The sequence below is a fragment of the Lipotes vexillifer genome, unplaced genomic scaffold, assembly GCF_000442215.2.
Source record: "Lipotes vexillifer unplaced genomic scaffold, Lipotes_vexillifer_v1.1 scaffold1318, whole genome shotgun sequence".
NCBI classification, from domain to species: Eukaryota; Metazoa; Chordata; class Mammalia; order Artiodactyla; family Lipotidae; genus Lipotes; species Lipotes vexillifer.
In genome coordinates, this window is record NW_006772582.1 from 782,048 (window position 1) to 806,406 (window position 24,359).

The 24,359-nt window shown below is 35.4% G+C and overlaps 1 protein-coding gene across 2 annotated transcripts in view; it reads left to right on the forward strand.

Annotated features, from left to right (window-relative positions):
- The window catches only part of GTF2E2 (general transcription factor IIE subunit 2), a 68,892-nt gene that overhangs the window by 16,853 nt on the left and 27,680 nt on the right, over positions 1 to 24,359 (forward strand). For both annotated transcript variants that reach the window (XM_007447625.1, XM_007447624.1), the window contains exons 3-6: positions 7,073 to 7,164; positions 12,716 to 12,823; positions 14,419 to 14,601; positions 20,128 to 20,221. In XM_007447625.1, coding sequence (XP_007447687.1) covers positions 7,073 to 7,164; positions 12,716 to 12,823; positions 14,419 to 14,601; positions 20,128 to 20,221 — 477 coding nt within the window. The remainder of the gene's footprint in view (positions 1 to 7,072; positions 7,165 to 12,715; positions 12,824 to 14,418; positions 14,602 to 20,127; positions 20,222 to 24,359) is intronic.

Genomic DNA, 24,359 nt, shown 5'->3' on the forward strand with positions numbered 1-24,359 from the left:
GCGTCCGGAGCCTGTGCTCCGCAAATGGGAGAGGCCACAACAGTGAGAGGCCCGCGGCAGGTGGAAGAAAAAAAAAAAAAAAAAAAAATAGAGCAAGAGGGAGGGAGGGGGAGAGATGGGAAGGGAGAGATAAGGGGAGGCAAGAAGCGGGGCAGGCAGACAGACACACAACTAAATTCACTTACTTTGAAGTTAACTTGTACCCATCAATGAACTGTTCTTCTGGTTAAATTAATGTAGTATACTCACACAGTCGGATGTTAAGCATGAATGAGGTGACTGTAGTGACATGGAAAGATTTCTAGGTTATGTTTTTAAGTAAACAAAGTGCAGGACAGTGTATAGAGGAAAAAGGGAAATAATATATATTTTTAGTTGCTTGTATCTGCACAAAAATCTTGGGGATATACAGAAATTAATAACAATGATTATTTGTGGGGTTGGTTGGAGAGTAGAGTCGGGAGACCGGGATGTGTGTGAGACTTGTCAAGATGTACCTTGTTATATTCCTTTGGTTTTTGAACCATTTGAGTGTATTATTTATTCAAACCCAGAAGTATTTCTTGCCTTTGGTTTTTAATAATCCATTGTGTTTGGATTACTTCTAAAAAATTAGGATTAGTAAATTGTGACTTTGGTAAGACTGTGTACTTTATCCACACACAAATATGCTTATGATAATTATACTTGCGATAGTGACTGGATAGCAGTATGTGCTATTTCCAAGGGTACTTGTAAGTTTTGTTAGGAGCATCTAAGCAGTTTTCAGAAAGAGTATATTTACGTGTCAGGTTTATGTTGTGAATGATGACAGTGTGCCATTTGTGAGTGTGTTGATAACTGTTGAGCATCTCAAAACATTCACTTTTAGCTTCTGGGCATATCTGGAAAAAGTAAACCCTGTAATATAGATTCATTTTCCACCTTAAATTTAATGTGGTTTATTCTTTCAGAGTACGGTAGAGCTCTAATAATTTTGTGTGTTAAGTTTAGGATAAAATCTAAATCTTGCTTTGATGAATTAGACGTAATTAGATACGTAGAAAGACATTTATCGTTAGGATTTTCTTGTATTTTGAGACTATTTTTGAAATTAAAATGTAAATTTTTGTGAAGCAAATGCTGTAACATGCCTTACGAAAAGTGAGAGCAAACAGTAAAAAGTAGGAACAGTCTCTTATATATATAATTTTTAGTTTATTATTATTTTCTAATATATTCCCATCATCTATTTTTCCTCCCATTTTAAAAGGCCCTAGTGAAATATTTACAGGGATAGGACTTGGAACTGTTCTGGAACCTTGAATTGCCAGATCAGAATAAAATTATGCTTTTGCTCTATTTGTGGAAAAAGACCTTGAATTGAATTCTGTAGTGCATTTAAGCATATCACTTTGAAATATGATCAATTAATCGTAATAGCCTTTATATATAGAACAACGCACCCAACGCTGGAACTCTCTGGCTTAGGCCATGTCTTTAGTTAGTTTGACTAAACAGCAATGAGCCTCCATCTGTACTAACTATAGATATATTGCCAGTAAAATGTAGGCTGATTATAATGTTTAAAAAATCTGGGTGGTAGGAGTTTTTGTCTACAATTTACCTGAAATTTGAGTTATGAGTTAACTGTTTTATTTGACAAAGTTATTTTTATTTGATCTGAGACTTTTTTTTGAGCTCCCATACTTTGTATAGCAAACAGGAATGTTTTCTAGGCAATTAACCACATTGTACTGAACCTGGAGAGATCTAATATCTTCTTACAGCAACCTTTGGGCTTTGTAAGAGATACTTTGCTCATGCTAGCAGAACACTGGTTAAGAAACAGAAGGAATAAAAATTATGAAAAAAAAACCTTTAAAATTTAAAATAGATTTACCAGCAAAGGACAGAAGTTGGATCTTAGGTCAGTATATATAGGTAGTATCCGGGAACTCTAGCATTTACTAAATAATTATTTTTTCATGCTTTAATATTGTAGAATTAGAAATTCGGTCAGCAGTTGAATAATAATTTTTAGTAGGCATGAATGATTGCTGTTAGCTATGAAAGTAATCTTATTACCTTGAAAGGTACCCTCCTTCCTCCCATAACCAATTCTTCTTAGAGCATATGTTTATTTTAAAATTTAGTTTATCAAAACGACTTACTCTGTATTTATTTTAAGTTCGATTTAAGAATAACTTTAACTTTATATAGAAATACTGTGATAAATGTATATTTTTGTGGCATATAAAAAATGAAACACTGCTTAAGAAGGTTTTTATTTAATAGCATGATTTGTATGTTATAGTGATAGAGACTTTAAAATTTGACTGTAGGGAATTATTTTAATGAAAATGTATGAAAGTCTAAAGCTCTATAAATGGTTTCTTTGGTTACAGTATAATGCAGCCTACGTAATGGTACCTTTATGGTCTTTTTATTTTTATATAAAAATCACAATGTGATAATTTATTGGCATTCTCTGCATCTATACTCAAAGTCAAATAAAATTTTGAATTATTTTCTCATATTTCTTAAAATACAGCAAACTTTCTCATAAATAACTGCTTTAAATTTGCACATATAATCAGAAAGCTTTAGTCCTGGATTTGCTTTTAGTCTAGATTTTTCTTTAAGAAAAATCCTTTGTTAAGACAAACCAAACCGCTGAAATGAAATAGCTCGGAGAAAATGAAATTTGCAAGTAACCTCTTAACATCACATGCATATGGCTTACTCTAAGGTCTGGATGTAGATTAGGTTCATAGAAAATGTAATGATTTTCTGTTAAGGCACAGATGGTAAGGGTGCTTATCAAATAGCAAAGATAGTCTTCATATTTTCATAATAAAATCCTACCAAACAATGACATGAATACATTTTTTGGGGTCTTTAGTAGGAACGAAGCTTTCTGCTTCATTTTTATGGTAAAATATTTATATTGTATCATAAGGACATGTATTATTAAATGAAAAGATCGTATAACCTACCTCTTGTCTGAAAGGCTGCAGTTGAAGCGGTGGTATCCGTCTGTTTGTAATGCAGTCTAGTGCACAGCCAAGATGGAGCTGTGCTTCTATTGGTTGAACCACAATGCAGCTGACAGTTTCCTCTACGTGCATTTGCATTAAGTCCTGCCACCCTAGGAGTAAATCATTCATAAACTTGAATAGAGCTGTCTGGGTTTTCAATTGTCACCCCTTATTTTGGCCTTATTTTTTTGTCTTTAAGCTAAATTTCTGCACAGGAATTTGTGAGTTAGTAACAAATTGATGATTCCATAGTGCTTAGCTGTAGAATTTCAGATCCTTCAGTGATTATTTCAGTGCTAGGGCTAGAAGATAATGTCGAGAGAGGCAGTAACCTGGGAAACAGTCCAGGTTTACCAGCGTGGTGTTTCCGCCATGAAGTGTGCATAAGATCTCATAAATGATATTTTCTTTCTGTCTTTCTAATACTTGTTATTTATGTAAATCTTGCTCTCTGAAAGTGATTATTTCCATGTGGTGGTTTGATTTAGATGAAATTCTGTGGAAGAAGAAAGGAAATAAGGTTTTTATTTCTATTATTTGGGAGAAGGGTAAGTTTTGGTAGGTATACCACTTGTGTTAAGAAAAAAGCAGTCTGTGAAAGTTAAATTGCAAAAGAATCCTCAGTTGGATGTGTAGAGATAGAATGATTTTCTTACAGTGTATTAGAGTTGTGGTCTAAGCTTAACAGTCAAGGGTTTTTTTTTTTTTGTGGCACGCGGGCCTCTCACTGTTGTGTGTGTCCTCTCCCGTTGTGCGGCCATGGCTCACGGGCCTAGTTGCTCCGCGGCATGTGGGATCTTCCCGGACCGGGGCACGAACCCGTGTCCCCTGCATCGGCAGGCGGACTCTCAACCACTGTGCCACCAGGGAAGCCCAACAGTCAAGGTTTTTATTTATGGGAGTGGCTACTAGAAAAACAGCAGACTGGGTAAATGCTATGCAGACTTATTTTTTAAAATTATGGATAATTGGCACATTTGTTTCTAGGGCCAATAACGGGGTATGTGGAAATATTCTTACTATGTTCATTCATTCAGTCAGTTAATATTTATTGTTGACTGTGCCTGGCATTGAGTTAAACACTGGAGGCCTTATGGGAAACAAAACTGTATGTGCTTCATGATTGACCGTTTGCATGGTGCTTATCCTTAGCATATTGTCCTTAACTGTTATTTATAGTCTTTCCAGTTAGTTGTTTATTTAGCAGTGTCGGATAAATGTAGTATTATTTTCCTAAAGTCAAACAAGAATTCCCTAAATATGCATTTATGAATTTCTGTACTGTGACAAAATATCCAGTGTGAGATGGAATAACCTGTGTTAAATATTAGTTAATGATTCTTATACAAGACATATCAGAGTTTACAACTGGCTTTGAATCTTTACTCTGCCACTTATTACTCTGAGCTTTCTTAGGTTTAAAATGAGACAGTAAAACCTCCTAAATAGGATTTTTAGGAGGGATTAAATGGGAAAATCATTTAGCACGGGTCTTGGCAATAGTAGGTGTTCAGTAAATGTTAGTTACTATTATCATTATGAGTTTCCTGAAACCTTGGGAAAATGAACCATGTAGGAAGTATTTGATAATTGAAGTAGTAAATGTGCAAGCACACCTGTAAGGCGTTCTTTGTTTTTTTAGAGTTTTGCCAAGGGAGCAGAGTTTAATTATTTGTTTGTTCGTTCATTTGTTTGTTTGTTTATTTATTTATTTATTTATATATGGCTGTCTTGGGTCTTAGCTGTGGCACACAGGCCCTTCGTTGTGGCACGTGGGCTTCTCTCTAGTTGTAGCATGTGGGTTTTCTCTCTCTAGTGGTGGCACGTGGGCTCCAGAGCGTGTGGGCTCTGTAGTTTGTGGCACGTGGGCTTAGTTGCCCCACGGCATGTGGGAATCCTAGTTCTCTGACCAGGGATGGAACCTGCGTCCCCTGCATTGGAAGGCGGATTCTTTACCACTGGATCACCAAGGAAGTCCCTGTAAGGCATTCTTAATATTGCTATTTTTGAAAACATAGTAAAGAAGGCTTTAATGTGTCAATTAAGTTATTATATTATTAAAATTGTAAGAAAGTTTTCTTTTTTTTTTTTTTTTTTTAACACGGTATGCGGACCTCTCACTGCTGTGGCCTCTCCCGTTGCGGAGCACAGGCTCTGGACGCGCAGGCTCAGCGGCCATGGCTCACAGGCCCAGCCGCTCCGCGGCATGTGGGATCTTCCAGACCGGGGCATGAACCCGTGTCCCCTGCATCGGCAGGCGGACTCTCAACCACTGCGCCACCAGGGAAGCCCAACAAAGTTATTTTTAAAGGAAAATTGCATATGAGGTCTCAAAAAATCATTCAATAAAGCCTTTTCACTTAACTAATCTCAAAGGAATATTATGTTGCCTTCTAGAAGCTGTTCCTGTGGATCTCTGACAGTTGTTAATTTGACTTGTGGTTATTCTAATGCCTTCTTTTGTTTAAATTATTGTAACCAAACTGGTGCCAGAAGTTGACTCTCCCCCCTTTTATTTAACCTCTTCCTTTGTGGATCAGCCACATGGGAACTTTATAATATCTGATCTGATGCCTGGCTAATAGAATGTGTACTTCTGAAATGTCTTCCTGGTATTTACAGTGACTTTTCTTTTACTCTTCCTGCCTGGCTAATAGAATCCATTTGTGATGCAATGGTAGCATTAGGATTTCTGCCTGTAAATATGCAACAGGATGGTATATGTTCTGAACCAAATGATCTTCTATGTAGATTGCTCCTTGTTTCGTGCTACATCCTTTTTAAGTGTCCACGTTTATGCAGTGGCAGTGCTTATGTGTGTTTTTTATTTTAACATCTTTATTGGAGTATAATTGCTTTACAATGGTGTGTTAGTTTCTGCTTTATAACAAAGTGAATCAGCTATACATATACATATATCCCCATATCTCCCTCCCTCTTGTGTCTCCCTCCCACCCTCCCTATCCCACCCCTCTGAAGGTGGTCACAAAGCACTGAGCTGATCTCCCTGTGCTATGCGGCTGCTTCCCACTAGCTATCTGTTTTACATTTGGTAGTATATATATGTCCATGCCACTCTCTCACTTCGTCCCAGCTTACCCTTCCCCCTCCCCATGTCCTCAAGTCCATTCTCTACATCTGCATCTTTATTCCTGTCCTGCCCCTAGGTTCTTCATAACCATTTTTTTTTTTAGATTCCATATATATGTCTTAGCATATGGTATTTGTTTTTCTCTTTCTGACTGACTTTACTGTGTATGACAGACTCTAGGTCCATTCACCTCATTACAAATTACTCAATTTCGTTTCATTTTATGGCTGAGTAATATTCCATTGTATGTATATGCCACATCTTCTTTATCCATTCATCTGTCGATGGACACTTAGGTAAAAATATGGAATGATTCACGAATTTGCATGGCAGGGGCCATGCTAATCTTCTCTGTATTGTTCCAATTTTAGTATATGTGCTGCCGAAACGAGCACAGTGCTTATTTTTTTTATTCCTAATATATCTTTAAAATTTACCTTAAAATAGTTATCGTATCATACTTTTTATTAATTCCCGTTAATCAGTACCCATTCACTTTTTTTTAAGTCGATAAGCAGAAATTGATGTCATTGGTGATAAATTGAACTTTTTATCCCTTAGAAGTAATCCACTCACTTCTCATGGTTTTTAAGGTTGTTAGAAAAGCACTATGGATCAGATTGAGATTTGTATTGTCCTCTTGTTTAAAAAACTTTGCTTTTAATTATGGTGGAAATCTAATCAGACTTAAGGAAAAGGTGAGATAAAGGTGCTTATAAAAGAAATGTATTTTAATGCCTTTGAATTATTTATACTTTGCTTCCATCCTTGGTGAGAAAATAGTTATTATGCATGCAAAGATTTTGAATTTGTCACCAAAATTTTATAGGGTAGAATTTACTAGATAGGAAGACTCCAAAACAAATATTTTACCGGAGTTAAAATCATCTTAGTTGCCTAAAAGTCAGTAATCACATCTAATATGAAAATGTTATAATTGCTTTTTGAACCTCATTTTCAGATCATAACAATGGATCATTTAACTTAAAAGCTCTATCAGGAAGCTCTGGATATAAGTTTGGTGTTCTTGCTAAGATTGTGAATTACATGAAGGTAAGTACTTTTCTCAACTAACAGAAATTCTGTTGACTTCTGGCAGAAGTAGGAGATTGGAATTTTCAGAAGTAAATTTGTATATACATGTCAAAATTTATCAAATTGTATGTTTCAATATGTGTCGTTTATTTTATGCCTATTATACCTCAAAACTGTAAAAAAAAGATTTACTGCCTGAAGCCTTTTACATTATATCAAGTTAGCATTGCAGTGAGTCATCTAAGTGTATTTGATTTACATTACATTACATTAGTTCAACTACACAATTTTTTTTTTTGCGGTATGCGGGCCTCTCACTGTTGTGGCCTTTCCCGTTGCCGAGCACAGGCTCCGACGCGCAGGCTCAGCGGCCATGGTTCACGGGCCCAGCCGCTCCGCGGCACGTGGGATCTTCCCGGACCGGGGCACGAACCCATGTTCCCTGTGTGTCCCCTGCATCGGCAGGCGGACTCTCAACCACTGCGCCACCGGGGAAGCCCCAACTACACAATTTAAGCCCACCATTTCATTTAAAAAAATTGTGCTCAGGCAGTAGATACAGTCAACTCTTAATTAGTCAATACCTGCTGCCAAAACCGATGAGGAAATGTGAACGATTTACAGGATATTACTTCCATTGATGTGAGAAGTAAAAAGCGACATAGTTCAGGCACATGGTGGTGGTGGCTTTTCTACATCTTGAAGGAGAAAATTTGAGAATTACTGAGTGTCTCAGAAAAAGTTTGACTCACAAAAGAATTGGAGTTTAATGTTTGATGAGAAATTTAGTATTTTTTGAAGTAAATTTTGAAGTTTTGATGGTATGACACTTTGGCTTTACTAAGGATTCTGAACCCTAACTTAATTTATGAAAGTGAAATTTCATTTATAGCTAAAATGGCTAAGTGATTTCAGATTTACCGCCTTTGTCTGCCAAACTCTTATTCCCATTTAGTTACTAGTTGTATCTCTTGAAAAAAAGTCAAAGAAAGTACTGTATTTGTTATTATTTCAAATTTTAGCTATTCCTTAGTATATAAATCAAATTTTATGTGAAGTCTTTTCTTTTGTAATTTAAGAGACCTGGTGTCTGTCTAGCTATATCTGAAATCTGTGGTTTGTGTTTGATTTCTGGTAGAAATGTGTTAGTTTACAATTTCCCATTATCAAATAATATACTCTGACACTTAGGCATTTACCTTTCATTCCATCCATCCATTCCCACACATAGTAAGCAATACTAAAATCTACTATCTGCTATTATGGCACGAATGGTATGAATACCCAGACGAAATGTATGCCCTCGAGGCTGTCAGTCTTTTGAGGGAGACTGACATTTAAATGTCATGTTTTTGCTACTCTGCTAAAAACAGTTTTATCTAGAGACCCTTATTGCTTTGTTAATCTTTGACAACGATCTTCAGATTTTTACTCATATGTTCCCTGAAACAATTTTGAAAAACCGTGTGTCCCTTTGCACATATTTAAATTGATAAGTGTAATTTTTCAGCAAAAGTTTTTTTTTTTTAATTGAAATATAGTTGATTTACAATGTTGTGTTAGTTTCAGGTGTATAGCAAAGTGATTCAGGTATACATATATATATTCTCTTTCAGATTCTTTTCCATTATAGGTTATTACAAGATATTGAATATAGTTCCCTGTGCTATACAGTAGGTTCTTGCTTATCTATTTTATATATAGTAGTGTGTAGCTGTTGATCCCAAACTCCTCACACACACCCCTTCCCCCTTTGGTAACCATAAGTTTGTTTTCTATGTCTGTGAGTCTATTTATAAAAAAAGTCTAAATAGTGACACAGGATGCAATTTCTGGCATATTGTAATATATCAGTAAAATACAGCACTCTTAAATTTATCTAAGGGAATCTAAATGCCCTTTTTTAAAAATATGAAAACAAACTTTGTGGTTGGAAATTTTAATTATTTTCCATTCAACTTGTATGTCAGTTCTGTTACTCCCACTGAATTTTATCCTAATGTTATGTATTTTAGTGTTTGGAAATCTTCTGTTGATCATCTGTCAAACTCCTGTGTCATAATAATATGTATATAAATTGAAATTAGGAATGTTTTCCCTGTAACCATAAGGCTCTAAATATTTTCTGGTTTGAGCCATCATTATAATTACTATTACCACATAGTTGATTAGAATAACATAAATATATTAGAATTTTGATTAAAATTCACTTTGTATGTAATAATTATGCAACAAATCCATTTTTAATGAAATAAATGGAGCTGTCTTATCTCTCCAGTGGTTCTTGTGTCTGGAGATAATACATTATTTACTGATAGAATGAAACAGAATTTGGCACCAATTTCCTGTCTTATTTTGAGATCTTGTAGGTTTAAGTGCTGAGGAATAAATGTTCATATAAATAAGTTCATTCTAATTTTGTGATAGCAAAACCTTCCAAGTTGTATGCCAGAAATTACATGGTGATTTATCATCAAACATTTTTCAGTTGACCCTTCTGTTAGGTCCTTCTTCAGTTTTGTTGAAAGCAAAAGAATGGGAATCACCTAGCTTGCCAGAGGACTTATCACCTGGTCCTTAACCATCTACTTAGTTTCTAGGAAATGTATCAAAAAGGTTTTACCAAGCTCAGTAAATGTCTAATTATGTCAGCTTCCTCTTCTTCCCCATATCGGTACTTTGGTTAATCTGTTATATTCAGTAGCAGTTGAGAAAATAAAAATACTAGTTTCAACACACCTTTGCTAGTGCAATTTTTTTTTGATGAAATACTTTTATCTTAGGTGTATAAATATATTTTTGCCAAAACTGTCAGGTTGAAGGTTTAGCATACTCAGTTTATGGAAATTATTTTCTGGTTAACAAAGCTAGTCTCCATTGTCAGACCAACCAGATATACCAAACTTATTTTTTATCATATTTTAAGTAATATAAAAGTGACTGAGAAATATAGTATGGAATGAATACTAACAGATACTACTAAGGTAGTTGAGATTAAAATTGTAAGGATCAAAAAGAATGAATTTTTCCATGTTTATATAATTAAAAAAATAAATACACAGTCTACCGTCATGTAACATTGCATCATTATAAATAATCAAATGTTTATGAAGGAAGGGTGTGTTAAACAGTGTGTTATTCCTTTTCTAAATGTGTGTGCTTGTATCTTCCGTCTCTGATATTCAGCTTTTAGATATAAATAAAAGGGAATGATTCAAAAATAACTGTAAATTTTATCTTGGGGTGATTAATGAAGGAGAAGGATACCTGTTGCTAAAAATGAATTGGTTTTACAGCTGGCGATGACTTATTCTTTTAATAGGAGGTAGAAATATTAAGTATTTAAAACGTAATGAGAATTGACTAATTAGAATGAAAATTTCATGATATGATTTGGTAAAGTAGGTTTTAACTACCACGTTAAATAATGCACCCTCAGTCTAAAACAGTTCCTATGTGGTTTTTGTCTGTGGGTTTTATGTAGCATGATTTGAACATTTTGGTAGTCCAAGAAAATATTTGTTCTATTTAAAAGAATCAGCCTCCTTTATTGATACTGCTTCAGTTCTTTAAATGTGCGTTTTCTTCAGGCTAATAAACATTCAAGGAATGGATTTTGAGAATTGCTGAAGAGAATTACTTATATGAAAATACCTGAAAAAACCTATATTTATCATTAGATACTTCTTACCATGTTCCCTTTATTTGGAGATTCTCCCCTAAGAGCGATGCATTCTTGGACAGTATGGCATGGAGGTAGGGTGTGTGGGGATGGAAGAGACAGAATTGTTTAAAGAGAACAGCTCTCAATTGCCCACAAACTGTAATTCATCAGAATTTAGAATGTCATAGCAAGGGCAAAATATCCTATTTTTAACTCCTAGAAAAATGTTTAGGACTGGAAGAGACAAGAAGCCCCGTCTGTAGTGGATAGTTTGATACCTCAATTTATCATTTATGAAGGCTTCCCCAAAACAGTATTCTTCTGACTTGCCCTTTTGTTTGAGTCCCTGGAGTTGAATATACCTCCAGGCATTGCAGTATAAATTCTGGGTGGAGGTGAGAGTTATACCATTTTTTTTTTTTTTTTTTTTTTTTTTTAAAAAGGGGGCAGGCCTGTTTTGAAAGGGAGAGAGTACATTCGGAAGATGATCTGTCAACTGATTTCTTTGAAAGTCTTCAACTGCCCCTTGTGTACCCTTTTTGAAGAGCTGATAAAACCAAGAACTCAGAAAGAAGGGAAAAAGGCAACACAAAATACTCCTCATAGTTTATTCATTTACTAATGGAAGAGCTCTTTAATTGCTCGATGAGAATTATGTAGAAATTATATGGAGAAGGTTCAAGAGATACCGTTAGGTCCATATGAGACACGGCTCTAGTTCTAAGATGACAAATCAATGGTGCACTTTGTTTTTGATGGAATGATTTTTCTCTTGATCTCACTGTTATCCCTTTATGTGGTTGTATCTCAGTTATGTAAAAAATCATGTTGAAAAATTTTGTTAGTTTGGTTTAGCCTAGCTCAGTGGTTCTCAATGTGTCATTCTCCAACCAATGGCATCAGCACCTCCTGGGAATTTGTAAGAAGTGCAAATTCTTGGGCCCCTTCCTAGATCTACTGATCTGAAACTCTGGGAGTGCAGCTCAGCAGTCTGTCTTTTCACAAGCCCTTCCTTCAGGTGATTCTGATGCACACCACTGTTTCACTTACATATGTTTTTTCTTTTTTAAAAATTAATTAATTAATTAATTAATTTTTGGCTGTGTTGGGTCTTCGTTTCCCAGCGAGGGCCTTCTCCAGCTGCGGCGAGCGGGGGCCACTCTTTATCGCGGTGCGCGGGTCTCTCACTGTTGTGGGCTCTCCCGTTGTGGAGCACAGGCTCAGAGGCCATGGCTCACAGGCCCAGCCGCTCCGCGGCATGTGGGATCCTCCCAGACCGGGGCATGAACCCGTGTCCCCTGCATCGGCAGGCGGACTCTGAACCACTGTGCCACCGGGGAAGCCCGGTTCTGTCTGATTTTATAGTCCATTCTCTTCATCACTATAATTGTACTGCCTTAAATAATACACATTCTGCATTCCTGAAAAGGTTAATTTACTGGTAACTATTATTCAATGCATCTAACATTTTACCTTTTTTTTTTTTTTTTTTTTTTGCGGTACACGGGCCTCCCACTGTTGTGGCCTCTCCCGTTGTGGAGCACAGGCTCTGGATGCGCAGGCTCCGGACGCGCAGGCTTAGCAGCCATGGCTCACGGGCCCAGCCACTCCGCGGCATGTGGGATCTTCCCGGACTGGGGCACGAACCCGTGTCCCCTGCATCGGCAGGCGGACTCTTAACCACTGCACCACTAGGGAAGCCCACATCTAGCATTTTAAAACTGTCTTCCAGGGAATTCCCTAGCAGCCCAGTGGTTAAGACTCTGTGCTTTCACTGCTGAGGGCCTGGGTTCAATCCCTGGTCAGGGAACTAAAATCCCACAAGTTGCACAGTGTGCCCCCCATGCCCCCCAAAAAAATCATTAAAAAAACCTGTCTTCTAATAACAGTTTCTTGCCGCAATAGACACGGCATCAGCGAGGAGATACACATCCTCTTACTTTAGAAGAAATTTTGGATGAAACACAACATTTAGATATTGGACTCAAGCAGAAACAATGGCTAATGACTGAGGTAAGAAGAGGCTTAAATTATTGTAAAAAATAAAAATTACTGTAACTAGGGTTTTCATATACTGAGATATGATAATTTTTGCTTTTTCTTAAAAGAATTGGTATAGTTTTTGTTCTTTAAACATACACATTTTGAGATTGACTTATTTTTATATAACCTTATGTATCTATCTATTTAAAAATGTCAAAGACTTTAGCATAAAGGTTATAAAGAAGTCAGTCATTGTACCAGTTTTTAACTTTTCACAGAATAATTGATGCTTATTTTGAATTGCTGAATTTATAATGTACATGTTGGCAAGTTGTATTGTTTCTATGTTTTAGGACATTTAAAGCATGAGGTATTATAGGGAAAGCAAGATATGTTGTTAAGCAAGATACTTGTAATACCGCTACTGCTATTATGATTTGATGGTGACGTTACTGCCTCTAGAAGATTACTTGGAAAAATAATCATGAACGTTGTAATATGTTCCACATAACATTGGAAGAAAAGGAATCCCCAGCCATCAGTGACCACGCTAACTTGGAAATGAGCAGCACTTTAAAAGTTGAGATATTTGTCTCTTTTCTGTTAAGTATGAAATGACAATTAAATAAGACAACTTTCTAGGACCAGTGCTGATTCTAAAGACCAAATGTAAACTTCCTAAAATAGAATTTAATTTATTTTATTGAGCAAATATTGTTCTTGATTTTAATAATGTAAAATGAACCAGTTAGTATCATTGTAGCTCATTATATTAGTGATATACAAATAGTGGTAATCCACATTTAAATTTTGATGTTTTACCTAATCTTGAAATTTTATGGACTACCCACATTAGGTAAAGTTTATTTTAATTACTATTCTGTTCTCCCTCCTTTCTTCTTTCTGTGTTTCTTCTCTTTATCCTTCAGGATCAGGCTGGCAGCTGTAGAAGAAAATTAATAGGGTTGCTCTTTCTTGAAGGGCTTTCCTTCTGATACTAGCTATACAACAGGACTGACTAGAAACATAATTATATTTAGTAATTTCTGCATTCCTACTCAGTTTCAGTCTCAGCTGACAATGTTATAGGTAAATTTCTTATACACACTAGTCTGGTCCTTTTCAGTTCCTTCCACAGCTGCTAGTGCCACTTGATACCATGTGGAGCAGACTGACTATTGGTATTTTCATCCCAGGGTAGTGTTTCTCACACTATAACCCCGATATGTGATAAACTATACTTTGAGGGTGGGGTAGGCAGTACCCATTTCACTTTGTCTAGTGATGTTAATAGGTGTTTTGTTGATCCTTACCTCTTTTGTCTTCCAAAGGAATATGGGTACAGTGTTCTTCAAAGCAGTTGTAATAAAGTGGTTTCTTTCTCATCCAAAGAATCTATATAAATAATAAACAGTTTCTTTTATAAAAAATGAGCACCATACTGGTCTCTACCTGTTGTTTTGGATCCTGGATGTCCAGTATTTTAGATCTTTTGATATCCACAGGATACTTTTAGTTTGCCACTGTAATACGAGTATTGTGGTTTTTTAATAATTGGTAGAATTAAATAATGTATATACAGTATTTCCTTTTGTTAATATGTCCAAATTGTGTCACTGTTACAGGCATTAGTCAATAATCCCAAAATTGAAGTAATAGATGGAAAGTATGCCTTCAAGCCCAAGTACAACTTGAAAGATAAGAAGGCCCTACTTCGGCTTTTAGATAAGCATGACCAGCGAGGCTTAGGAGGAATTCTTTTAGAAGACATTGAGGAAGGACTGCCCAATTCCCAGAAAGCTGTCAAGGTAACCTCTCTTTTCTTTCTATGCCTTAATATAATTTGAATTAATAATATCTTTTGGTTTTAAAAAATATCATGACTTAAAAAAAGTTATTTTTAAAACCTCCTCCATCATATATACTTGGGGTTGTTACGAGCCAGTTAAAGGTCAGAAATTTGTGCTTTGTGCTGTAGAGCAGGACAGAGCATAACCATTTTTGTGGAACTTTTGACAGCTCCTTTTTGTGTTGTTGTGTATGATTGAGTCTTCAAAATATTTCTGGAAAGATTTCCTCAAAGACATTAGTCTTTTTCTTATAAGTTGTTAGGTTTGTATTTAAGAACTCCTTCAACAACGCTTGTGCACATTGCTAACCTGAGGGAATCAGAGGCACTAAAACACAAGAACATTTATAATTTGGTTGTTTCGAATTCCTAAAGGGGCTATCAGTAAAAGTGATAGAGTTTACATTTCCTGTTTAAATTTTCAACTCTCTTGGGAAGGCTGCGAGTCTCTGTTATGCAAAATTGCTAACGATTGATGCTAACCTGTAAGCAGGTTCATTCTTTTTGCTACCTGTGGAGAAAACTTGCTTCTTTCTCTACTTCTTGGTAATTCAGTTACACACGTTAGCCTTTTTGGTATTGTCCCACAAGTCCCTTAGGCTGTGTGTGTGTGTGTGTGTGTGTGTGTGTGTGTGTGTGTTTGTGTGTGTGTGTGTGCGCGCGTGTGTGCGCACGCACACGCGTGCTTTTCAACTTAGTTGTTGTATTGATCTGTTGTTAATTGTACTGACTTTTTTTACCTCCAATTTGTTATTAAGCCCAATTGGTTAATTCTTTATAGATTGTATTTTCAGTTCTAGACCTTTCTTTTTTTTTAACAATCCCCTCAAGAGAGGTTTTTTTAAAATATTTATTTATTTGGCTGCACCGGGGTCTTAGTTGTGGCATGTGGGATCTAGTTCCCTGACCAGGGATTGAGCGTGGAGTCTTAACCACTGGACCACCAGGGAAGTTCCATCTAGACTTTTCTTTTCATTCTTTCTTAGTTTTTTCTGTTTCTTTTCTGAGATTTTGTTTTTTGTTTTTTTCCCATTCATTACAAGCATATTTTACATTACATCCTGTGGGTAATTTCTTGTAGCTGCTTTAAAATTCTCCTCTTCTAATTTCAAGAGCTGGGTCATCTTGGGGATGGTCTGCTCTGAGACTTCATCTCTTGAGTACAGGTCATGTTTTCTTGCTTCATATACCTAATTTCTATTGAGTCTTGAACACTGAATTATATGGCTCAGGATTCTGTTATATTCCTCCAAGGAGTGTTTTTGTTTGTTTGTTTTGTTTTTAAGTGGGCATTTGTCTTGACTAGAGTCAGACTTCAGACTTTGTGTTCTCTATGGTGGATGGCATACGACACATCTGTTTTGTTCTTTTAGCTCTATTCTTTTTAAAATGTCTTGTCCAGAGATTAGTATAGTAGTTTTCTTCCGGTGGGCCGGTCCCTTAGGAGCTACTTGGCCATTACCAGATGAAGAACTGTTTTTAAGATTTTCACTTAAGTGTCTAAACTTAACCTGCACAAATGTTGCAAATAATATGTGACCAAAGTTGATAAATTGTGCACTATTTATAGCATGTTGAAAGGTAGAACTACTGAATCCTAGCTTAACAGTTGGGAGTGCTAGGTACATTTCCTGCTCTATTCTTTTTCCCATTTTGATACAGGCCAGTATTGTTACTCTTTGGTAGGCTTTATATTACATTCTAAAGTAGAATAGTAATGTAAACTGATAATTGCTTTTTCTATTTTAAATAATTTTGTGATGTAAAGTCACATTGTCACCCTATTTTTTTTTTTAAACATTTGGCTTCCACTTTTTTTCTTTTTTTTTTTTGGCTGCGTTGGGTCTTCATTGCTGCACGTGGGCTTTCTCTAGTTGCAGCGAGTGGGGGCTACTCTTGGATGCAGTGTGTGGGCTTCTCATTGTGGTGGCTTCTCTTGTTGCAGAGCATGGGCTCTAGGTGTGCAGGCTTCAGTAGTTGTGGCATGTGGGCTCAGTAGTTGTGGCTTGCGGGCTCTAGAACACAGCCTCAGTAGCTGTGGCACACGGGCTTAGTTGCTCCGCAGAATGTGGAATCTTCCCGGACCAGGGATCGAACCTGTGTCCCCTGCGTTGGCAAGTAGATTCTTAACCACTGCACCACCAGGGAAGTCCCTGTTACCCTGTTTTTAATGGCTCTCTTCCTTAAGGAGTAGAGCTGCAAAGGGGTCATGAAAAGCACACAGTCTGTCATTTGCAAGCAGTATTATTTCTAAATTGTTCGAAACCCCTAGTTTTAAAAAATCCTCACATTTTAAATATGTGAAGATATGTTCTAAGTAATTTCTCAAGGGAGAAATTTGGCCTAATTAAGTTAAATCCCTTCTGTGTTGTTTCCTTTTCTTCAGTTCTTGGTGGAGATAGAAGATAACTTTTACTGTCATTTTGTTGACCATATAGTGTTTTGAAGAAATGTACAGTATAGTGCTAGCAAGAAACAAAAAGGACTGTGCAAAAGCAAGAAAACAAGACAATGAGAAAAACCAGTGACTGTTCCAGATTATTCATCTCTCAGTAGTTGTTTTTTTTTTTTTTTTTAAATTAAAAATTCTTTTTAATTGTAAAAAATGATCATAGTAAGTCTGGTTAAATGCGTCACATACATAGTTATCAAAAAAAGTTTATTTTGTGATAAGAACTTTTAAGATCTCTCTTAGCAACTTTCAAATATGCAATACAGTATTATTAACTATAGTCATCGTAATGTATAGTACATCTCTATGACTTATTTTACAGCTGGAAGTTTGTACCTTTTGACCCCTTTCTTGCATTTTGCCCACCCCTTGACCCACTCACTGCCTCTTGGAACCACCAATCTGTTCTCTGTATCTGTGAGCTTATACATATATATATATATATATTTTTTTTTTTTTTAAAGATTTCACATATAAGTGAGATCATACAGTATTTGTCTTTCTCAGTCTGACCTACTTGACTTAGCATAATGCCCTTAAGATCCATCCATGTTGTCGCAAATGGCAAGATTTCATTCTTTTTTATGGCTGCGTAATATTCCATTGTTTATATATAACACATTTTCTTTATCCATTCATACATCATTGGGCACTTAGGTTGTTTCCATATCTTGGCTACTGTAAATAATGCTGCACTGAACAAGGTGGTGCATATATCTTTTTAAGTTAGTGTTTTCATTTTCTTTGGATAAAAATACCCAGAAGTGGTATTGCTGAATCATATGGTAGTTTTATTTTTAATTTTTTGAGGAACCTCCATACTGTTTTCCAAGGTGCCTACATCAGTTTTACGTTCACATCAACAGTGCACTGGGGTTCCCTTTTCTCCATATCCTCACCAAGACTCATACCTTTATTATGTTGAGGTATGTTACCTTGGTATCCACATTGTGGAGAGTTATCATAAGTGGATGTTGAATTTTGCCAAATGCTTTTTCTGCATTTACTGAAATGATCATATAATTTTTATCTTTCATTTTGTTAGTGTGCTATATCACATTGATTGATTTGCAGATATTGAACCATCCTTGCATGCCTGGAATAAATCCCACTTGATTCTTTTAATGTATTGTTGAATTTGGTGTGTTGACTATTTTGTTGAGGATTTTTTGCATCTGTGTTCATCAGGGATATTGGCCTGTAATTTTCTTTTCTTGTAGCATACTTTATCTGGTTTTGGTATCAGGGTAACGCTGGCCTCGAAAAATGAGTTTGATGAACTGCTTCAGTTTTTTGGATGAGTTTGAGAAGGATTGATATTCTTCTTTGTTCAGTAGAGTTCACTAGTGAAGTTATCTGGTCCTGGACTTTTGTTTGTTGGGAGATTTTTGATTACTTATTCAATTTCTTTATTAGTGACTGATCTGTTCAGAATTCCTATTTCTTCATGATTCAGTCTTGATAGCTTATATGTTTCTAGAAATTCATCCATTTCCTCTAGGTTGTCCAATTTTGTTGGTGTACGTTCATAGTAGTCTCTTATGATTCTTTGTATTCTGTGGTATTACTTGTAATGCCTCTCATTTCATTTCTGATTTAATTGAGTTTTCTGTCCTTTTTTCTTGGTTAGTTGAGCTAAAGGTTTGTCAATTTTGTTTATCTTTTCAAAGAACCAGCTCATAGTTTCATTACTCTTTTCTGTTGTCTTTTTAGTCTCTATTTAAATTTATTTCCACTCTAATCTTTGTTAGTTCCTTCCTTCTACTAACTTCACGCTTCATTTGTTCTTTTTCTAGTTCCTTGAGGTGTAAGTTTAGGTTATCTGATATTGTTCTTGTTTTTCGATGTAGGCATTTATACCTATGAACTTTCTCTTAGAATTGCTTTTTTTTTTAACCTCTCAAGTTTTGGTATGTTGTATTTCCATTTTCATTTTTTTCAAGGTATGTTTAAATTTCTTCTTTGACCCAGTGATTAGCAGCATATTGCTTAATTTCTGCATATTGCTTAATCTCTGCATATTTGTGAATTTTCCATCTTCGTATAATTGATTTTTAGTTTTACGTACCATTGTGGTCAGAAAAGGTGCTTGATGTGATTTGTTAAGACTCGTTTTGTGGCTTAACATATTAACTATCCCGGAGAATGTGAAGTGTGTACTTGAGAATAATGTGTATTCTATTGCTTTTGGATGGAATGTTCTTTATATATCGGTTAAGTCCATGTAGTTCACACATTGATGCCTAAGGCTGAGATTATTGTCATCTAAAGGCTCATAGATTGAGACTTTATTTCTGTGATGAATTTCGCCATCATCATTATAGTCCAGATTACTGCTATCAGGCTTTCTGCATTCTTGTTCTCATTAATTAATAATAATGAAATATATCAATTTTCTTGTCATTGCTAGAGTAGTAGAAAATGAAAAAGTTTTAATTGTCAACTGTGCTCAGTGAAAGCTAAAAGATAGTAAAGACTACTCAAGTCTTTTATATTTTCTTTAAAGATGATGCAGTATTTTGGGCAGTGCAAGAAGAAAACTGAAGGATGGCTATTTATCTCATAGTTGCACACACATTTTTAGGTGATTTAATCATTCTTCCATTTTCTTACTGTTCTAGCTTTTCAAAGCATAATTGGAAATGATAGATGGATAATGATGAGTAACAAAATATTTCAAGGTAAAGGAAAAGTAAGAACAATGAGGTTCCACAGTTTTTCTCACAGATTAATGAAAGGGTCCAGTAGACCCAAATTGTAATTGCAACATAGATTGAATTTTGTTCTATTTAAAACAGTTGTTTTTCTTTATGTACTTTGGATGATCTCTAAGAATAAACATCTCAAAATATCAATTCTTAAAAATAGAACTGCTCAAGAAAGAAACTCAAGAATTAAAATTTGGTCTAGTGGGCCCTAATGGTGTACTGAGAGTTAAAGGAAGTGGGAGTCCTTTGTTGTTCTAAAAAAAAAATTTTATTTCTTGGGTGATGTAATTTGGAGTTAACTGAAAATTTTTTCTTTATCTTTAAGGCTTTAGGGGACCAGATACTATTTGTAAACCGTCCTGATAAGAAGAAAATTCTTTTCTTCAATGATAAGAGCTGTCAGTTTTCTGTGGATGAAGGTGAGCCTTTCTGTATAGATACTTTCTTTAATTTGCAGACATGTTACAAATTTAGGGTGACAGAATTTATAATATTTATAATACAATTATAACTTAAATTTTATAATACTGCTTTTTTAGCATTATCATCTCAATGCTAATAACTTCTATGTCTAATGTATTTCTCACAATGCAGTTTGAAATGTATAATCTGAAAGATTTTAGGTACAGTCATAGTATAGCAGTTCATGATTTCTTATGCTCATAGCTCAGCTGTACCAAACAGTTTATTTCTTTATTTCTGTTGTTTTACAAATATTACTTCATATCTTGATATGAAAGCTTGTTTCAGGATGGGAAAAAGAATAAACTTTTTGTGGAGACTGATATTCTCTTAAATAACTTAGAATTTTTTGATTATGAAATTGGATAAGAAAGGAGATTAATTTTTTCTTGCAATTTTAGAGTTGTATACTAAGCTATATGTTGTCTTGTACTAAATGTGTGATACTTACATTTTGGATTTTAGTTTAAAATATTTCGCCGATATTTTCAAGTAAAATAGTAATTAAACAAGGGTTTAGTCACAAGAAATTTCTTTTCTATACAAGTAGATATTCTCATGTAAGCAATTATGTTTTACTCTAAATTTGTATTAATTTTGAAGTTTTATCAAAAGGCAAGAAAAGCATTGAACGTCATTGTAATTATAAAATTTCAAAAGTGATACAAATTCCCAGCAAAATATTCTAAAAATATAGAGGGACATATAGTACGATAGTAGTATAGACTGTAAACAGTGAAACTATTGCTGTGTCAACCTGGTAGTCATATTGACTTTTTTTTATGACATTAAATGAAAGAGTTTCTGTTGAATGAGTAATTTTGTATGAGAAGTGCATTTACAAATCTTATCCTTATAGAGCCCAAACCTGTCTTGATTATGACTTGTAATTTGTACAGTAACCCTAAGGTTTTCTCTTATGTGTTATCTGGCTGTAGATGATCAGGCTTGTGGTGCTGTAGTTTCGTCAACCTAAGGTTACTTAGATGACCATGATTTTTTGTGGGAAATAGAATATTGTATTTTTGTGAAAATCCTCATCAAGAATACCTTGTATTGATATATAGTTGGTTCTCGATAAATGTTTGTTAATTAAATGAAATTTGCAAAGTATTCTGGCTCTTCTATAATGCCATTTCTAATAAATAAGGTAAGCTTCCTGTATGTAAACAAGATAGTAGTCAGCTCCTTCTGTACATTGTAATGATAGGTGCTCATTTAAGAAAGATTTGGCCGAGCAATGTTTGTATTGCCTGAGTCTCTTTTACTTGGAATTTTGGTGTTATGTAAACTTTTATAATTGTCAAATTGATTTCTTCCTTTTAAAAACTTGATCTTTAAGTCCTTCTGAGTTTAAACAAAGAAACAGCCGATTCCTTTCTTCTTAAGCATAGTTAATCCATTTGAAGAAAAATTTCACAGTATTAAAAAAAACTTATCACAAGTATCACATGTTCAAATAGTAAGGAAGATCTTACAATAAACAGCAGATGTGCTTTTCCTTTCTCTAGTTCCAGTTCCTTTTTTTTTTCTGGCAAGTAACTTAACTGGTTTTATTTTAGATTCTTCTGGTGGTTTTTCCCATCTTGCTAAATAATATGCTCATACTGTTATTTTTTTAACTTGAAACATCGTCTAATGACTTATTCTTTATCATCTCTCTGATTCCAACACGTATCTCTCTTTTCTACTTCCCAATATAGCACATCACTATTTTTAGTTTCTCTTTCGTTTATCTTGGCACTTTCAACAACGTAAACCTTCTCAGTGGGAATTTTTAGTATTAAGTCTGTTCTGTAGATGGCAGCATAGTGTAGCATATCTGTTCTGGAAGTAGATGTTTAAATTGAGGCAAGTGTTTGATAGGAGAGATTGCAGTAGCTCTGTAAGAGTAGCATGAAACTGTAGGATTTCTTGGTGGTATTTCATTGGAGAAATTTTAGGAGTACACTTGGATTTAGCAGTAACCCTCATAGTAGTCCTTACACTAAGTCATTGTGATTTTTGTGTGCCTTGTGTGTGCTTTCTGTGGATACTGTTGTTTTAACTTTGGTCAGTGTTTTCCTGTTTATTTATTTTTATTTTTAATTTTTTTTGCGGTACGCGGGCCTCTCACTGTTGTGGCCTCTCCCGTTGTGGAGCACAGGCTCCGGACGCGCAGGCTCAGCGGCCATGGCTCACGGGCCCAGCCGCTCCACGGCACGTGGGATCTTCCCGGACCAGGGCAGGGACCCGTGTCCCCCACATTGGCAGGCGGACTCTCAACCACTGCGCCACCAGGGAAGCCCCTGTTTATGTATTTTTTTTACCTACAGTTCTGTTCCTTAGTATTCCCTGATTTCATTTGCCATGTTTTATGGCCTTTCGCAAGGCTTAAACTCTTCCCATCTCCTCATTACTTGGCTATAAAGACAAAATGAGGATTTTCACTTTTTGCCCCTCAGATTATAAAAGTAATATATGCTTTTTAGTAAAATCCGACACATCTAGAAATAAGTGCTATAAATAGTTTAGTGTTTATTTCTCTAGTTTACTTTCTGTATACTACAGGTATTCAGTGATGCTGTGTGGCTATTTATTTTTAGGATATTATTTATTTTTATTATTTATTTATTTATTTTGGTTGTGCCAGGTCTTAGTTGCGGCACATGGGATGTTTGTTGTGGCATGTGGACTTCTTAGTTGCAGCATGCGGGATCTTTAGTTGCGGCATGCCTGGGGAATCTCGTTCCCTGATCAGGGATCAAACCTGGGCACGCTGCATTGGGACTGCAGAGTCTTACCCACTGGACCACAGGGGAAGTCCCCCTGTGTGGCTATTTAGTATTCTGTTTTATAGGTGTCTCTGATGCATGGATTTTTAAACACTTAACATTGCTGCAGCAAATATCCTTACAGACCTGATACAGTGGATATATGTATATGTATTTTTTATGTTAATGAAACAGCCATATAAATCAGGAAAATATTGGGAAGGTAAACAATAAATTATTTTTGCATCTTTTAAAGATCTTTACTGCTATTGGTGAAATACATTACTAGATTTCTCAATATTGAACCATCCTTGTAGTCCTAGAATAACCCTTCTTTGGTGCCTGTATTTCTGCGTTCCTTTTACTAATGTATTTAAGGATTTTTGCCTTTTTCTTTTTTTGTGTGCTTTCTCAGGGTTTGGTATGGGTGTATGCTGGATTCATAAAAAAAGAAGTGCAGATTTATATTTTTAAACTTTATTTCGATATTTGTAATTGTTGAAGCACATTTATACATACTCAGATATAAATGGAATATAAATGAAATAGCTGTTTACATTTTTATATAGAATTACCGTTGAATGTGATAGCTACAAGTGAACTAGTGAAGATGTGATTCATTGGCAACTTATATACCATAATTGGTGTTTTCCTTAAGTGATAAAGAATTCTTGGTAAAGTTCTAAAAAATAAAAGGTGTAGCTTTTCTGTGATTACAAAGTTTAATCATACTGTATTCATATACATTATACACTTTATATTCTTAGAAAATCAAGTGTGTATTAAACCAGTATAAGAAATACTTTGTTTATATACATAAAACAGAATTGGGTTCTAGGCTCAGTTTATTATAAATTGGTATTTATCATTAATCTGTATACTTTCTAATAAAGATAGTTGGGAGGATGCAGGGTTTTTCAACCTTGGCAGTATTGATATTTGGAGCCGGATAATTTTTTTTGGTGTCAGGGTTGTCACAGTGCATTTTGGGATGATTAGCAGCATCCCTTGCTGCTTTAGATGCCATTAGCATACCTTTCCCGACAGTGTGACACCCAAAAATGTATCCAGACATTACCAAAAATTCCCTGGGGAGCAGAATTGCCCAGGTTGAGAGTTATATTAAAGGTACAGTTTATGTTTATAAAACAGAAATATTACGATATGTTGTCTTCAAGCTTCTTTTCGTGTGTTCCTTCATTCAGCACATTCAGTGATATGAGGGATAGCAAAGTGAATGAGATTTCTGTCCTTGAGCCCAGGCGGAGGGTGGAATGACATGGGTACACATATGGTACAACATGTCATACAACATGTCACTGTGGTGTTCATACAGTGCTGT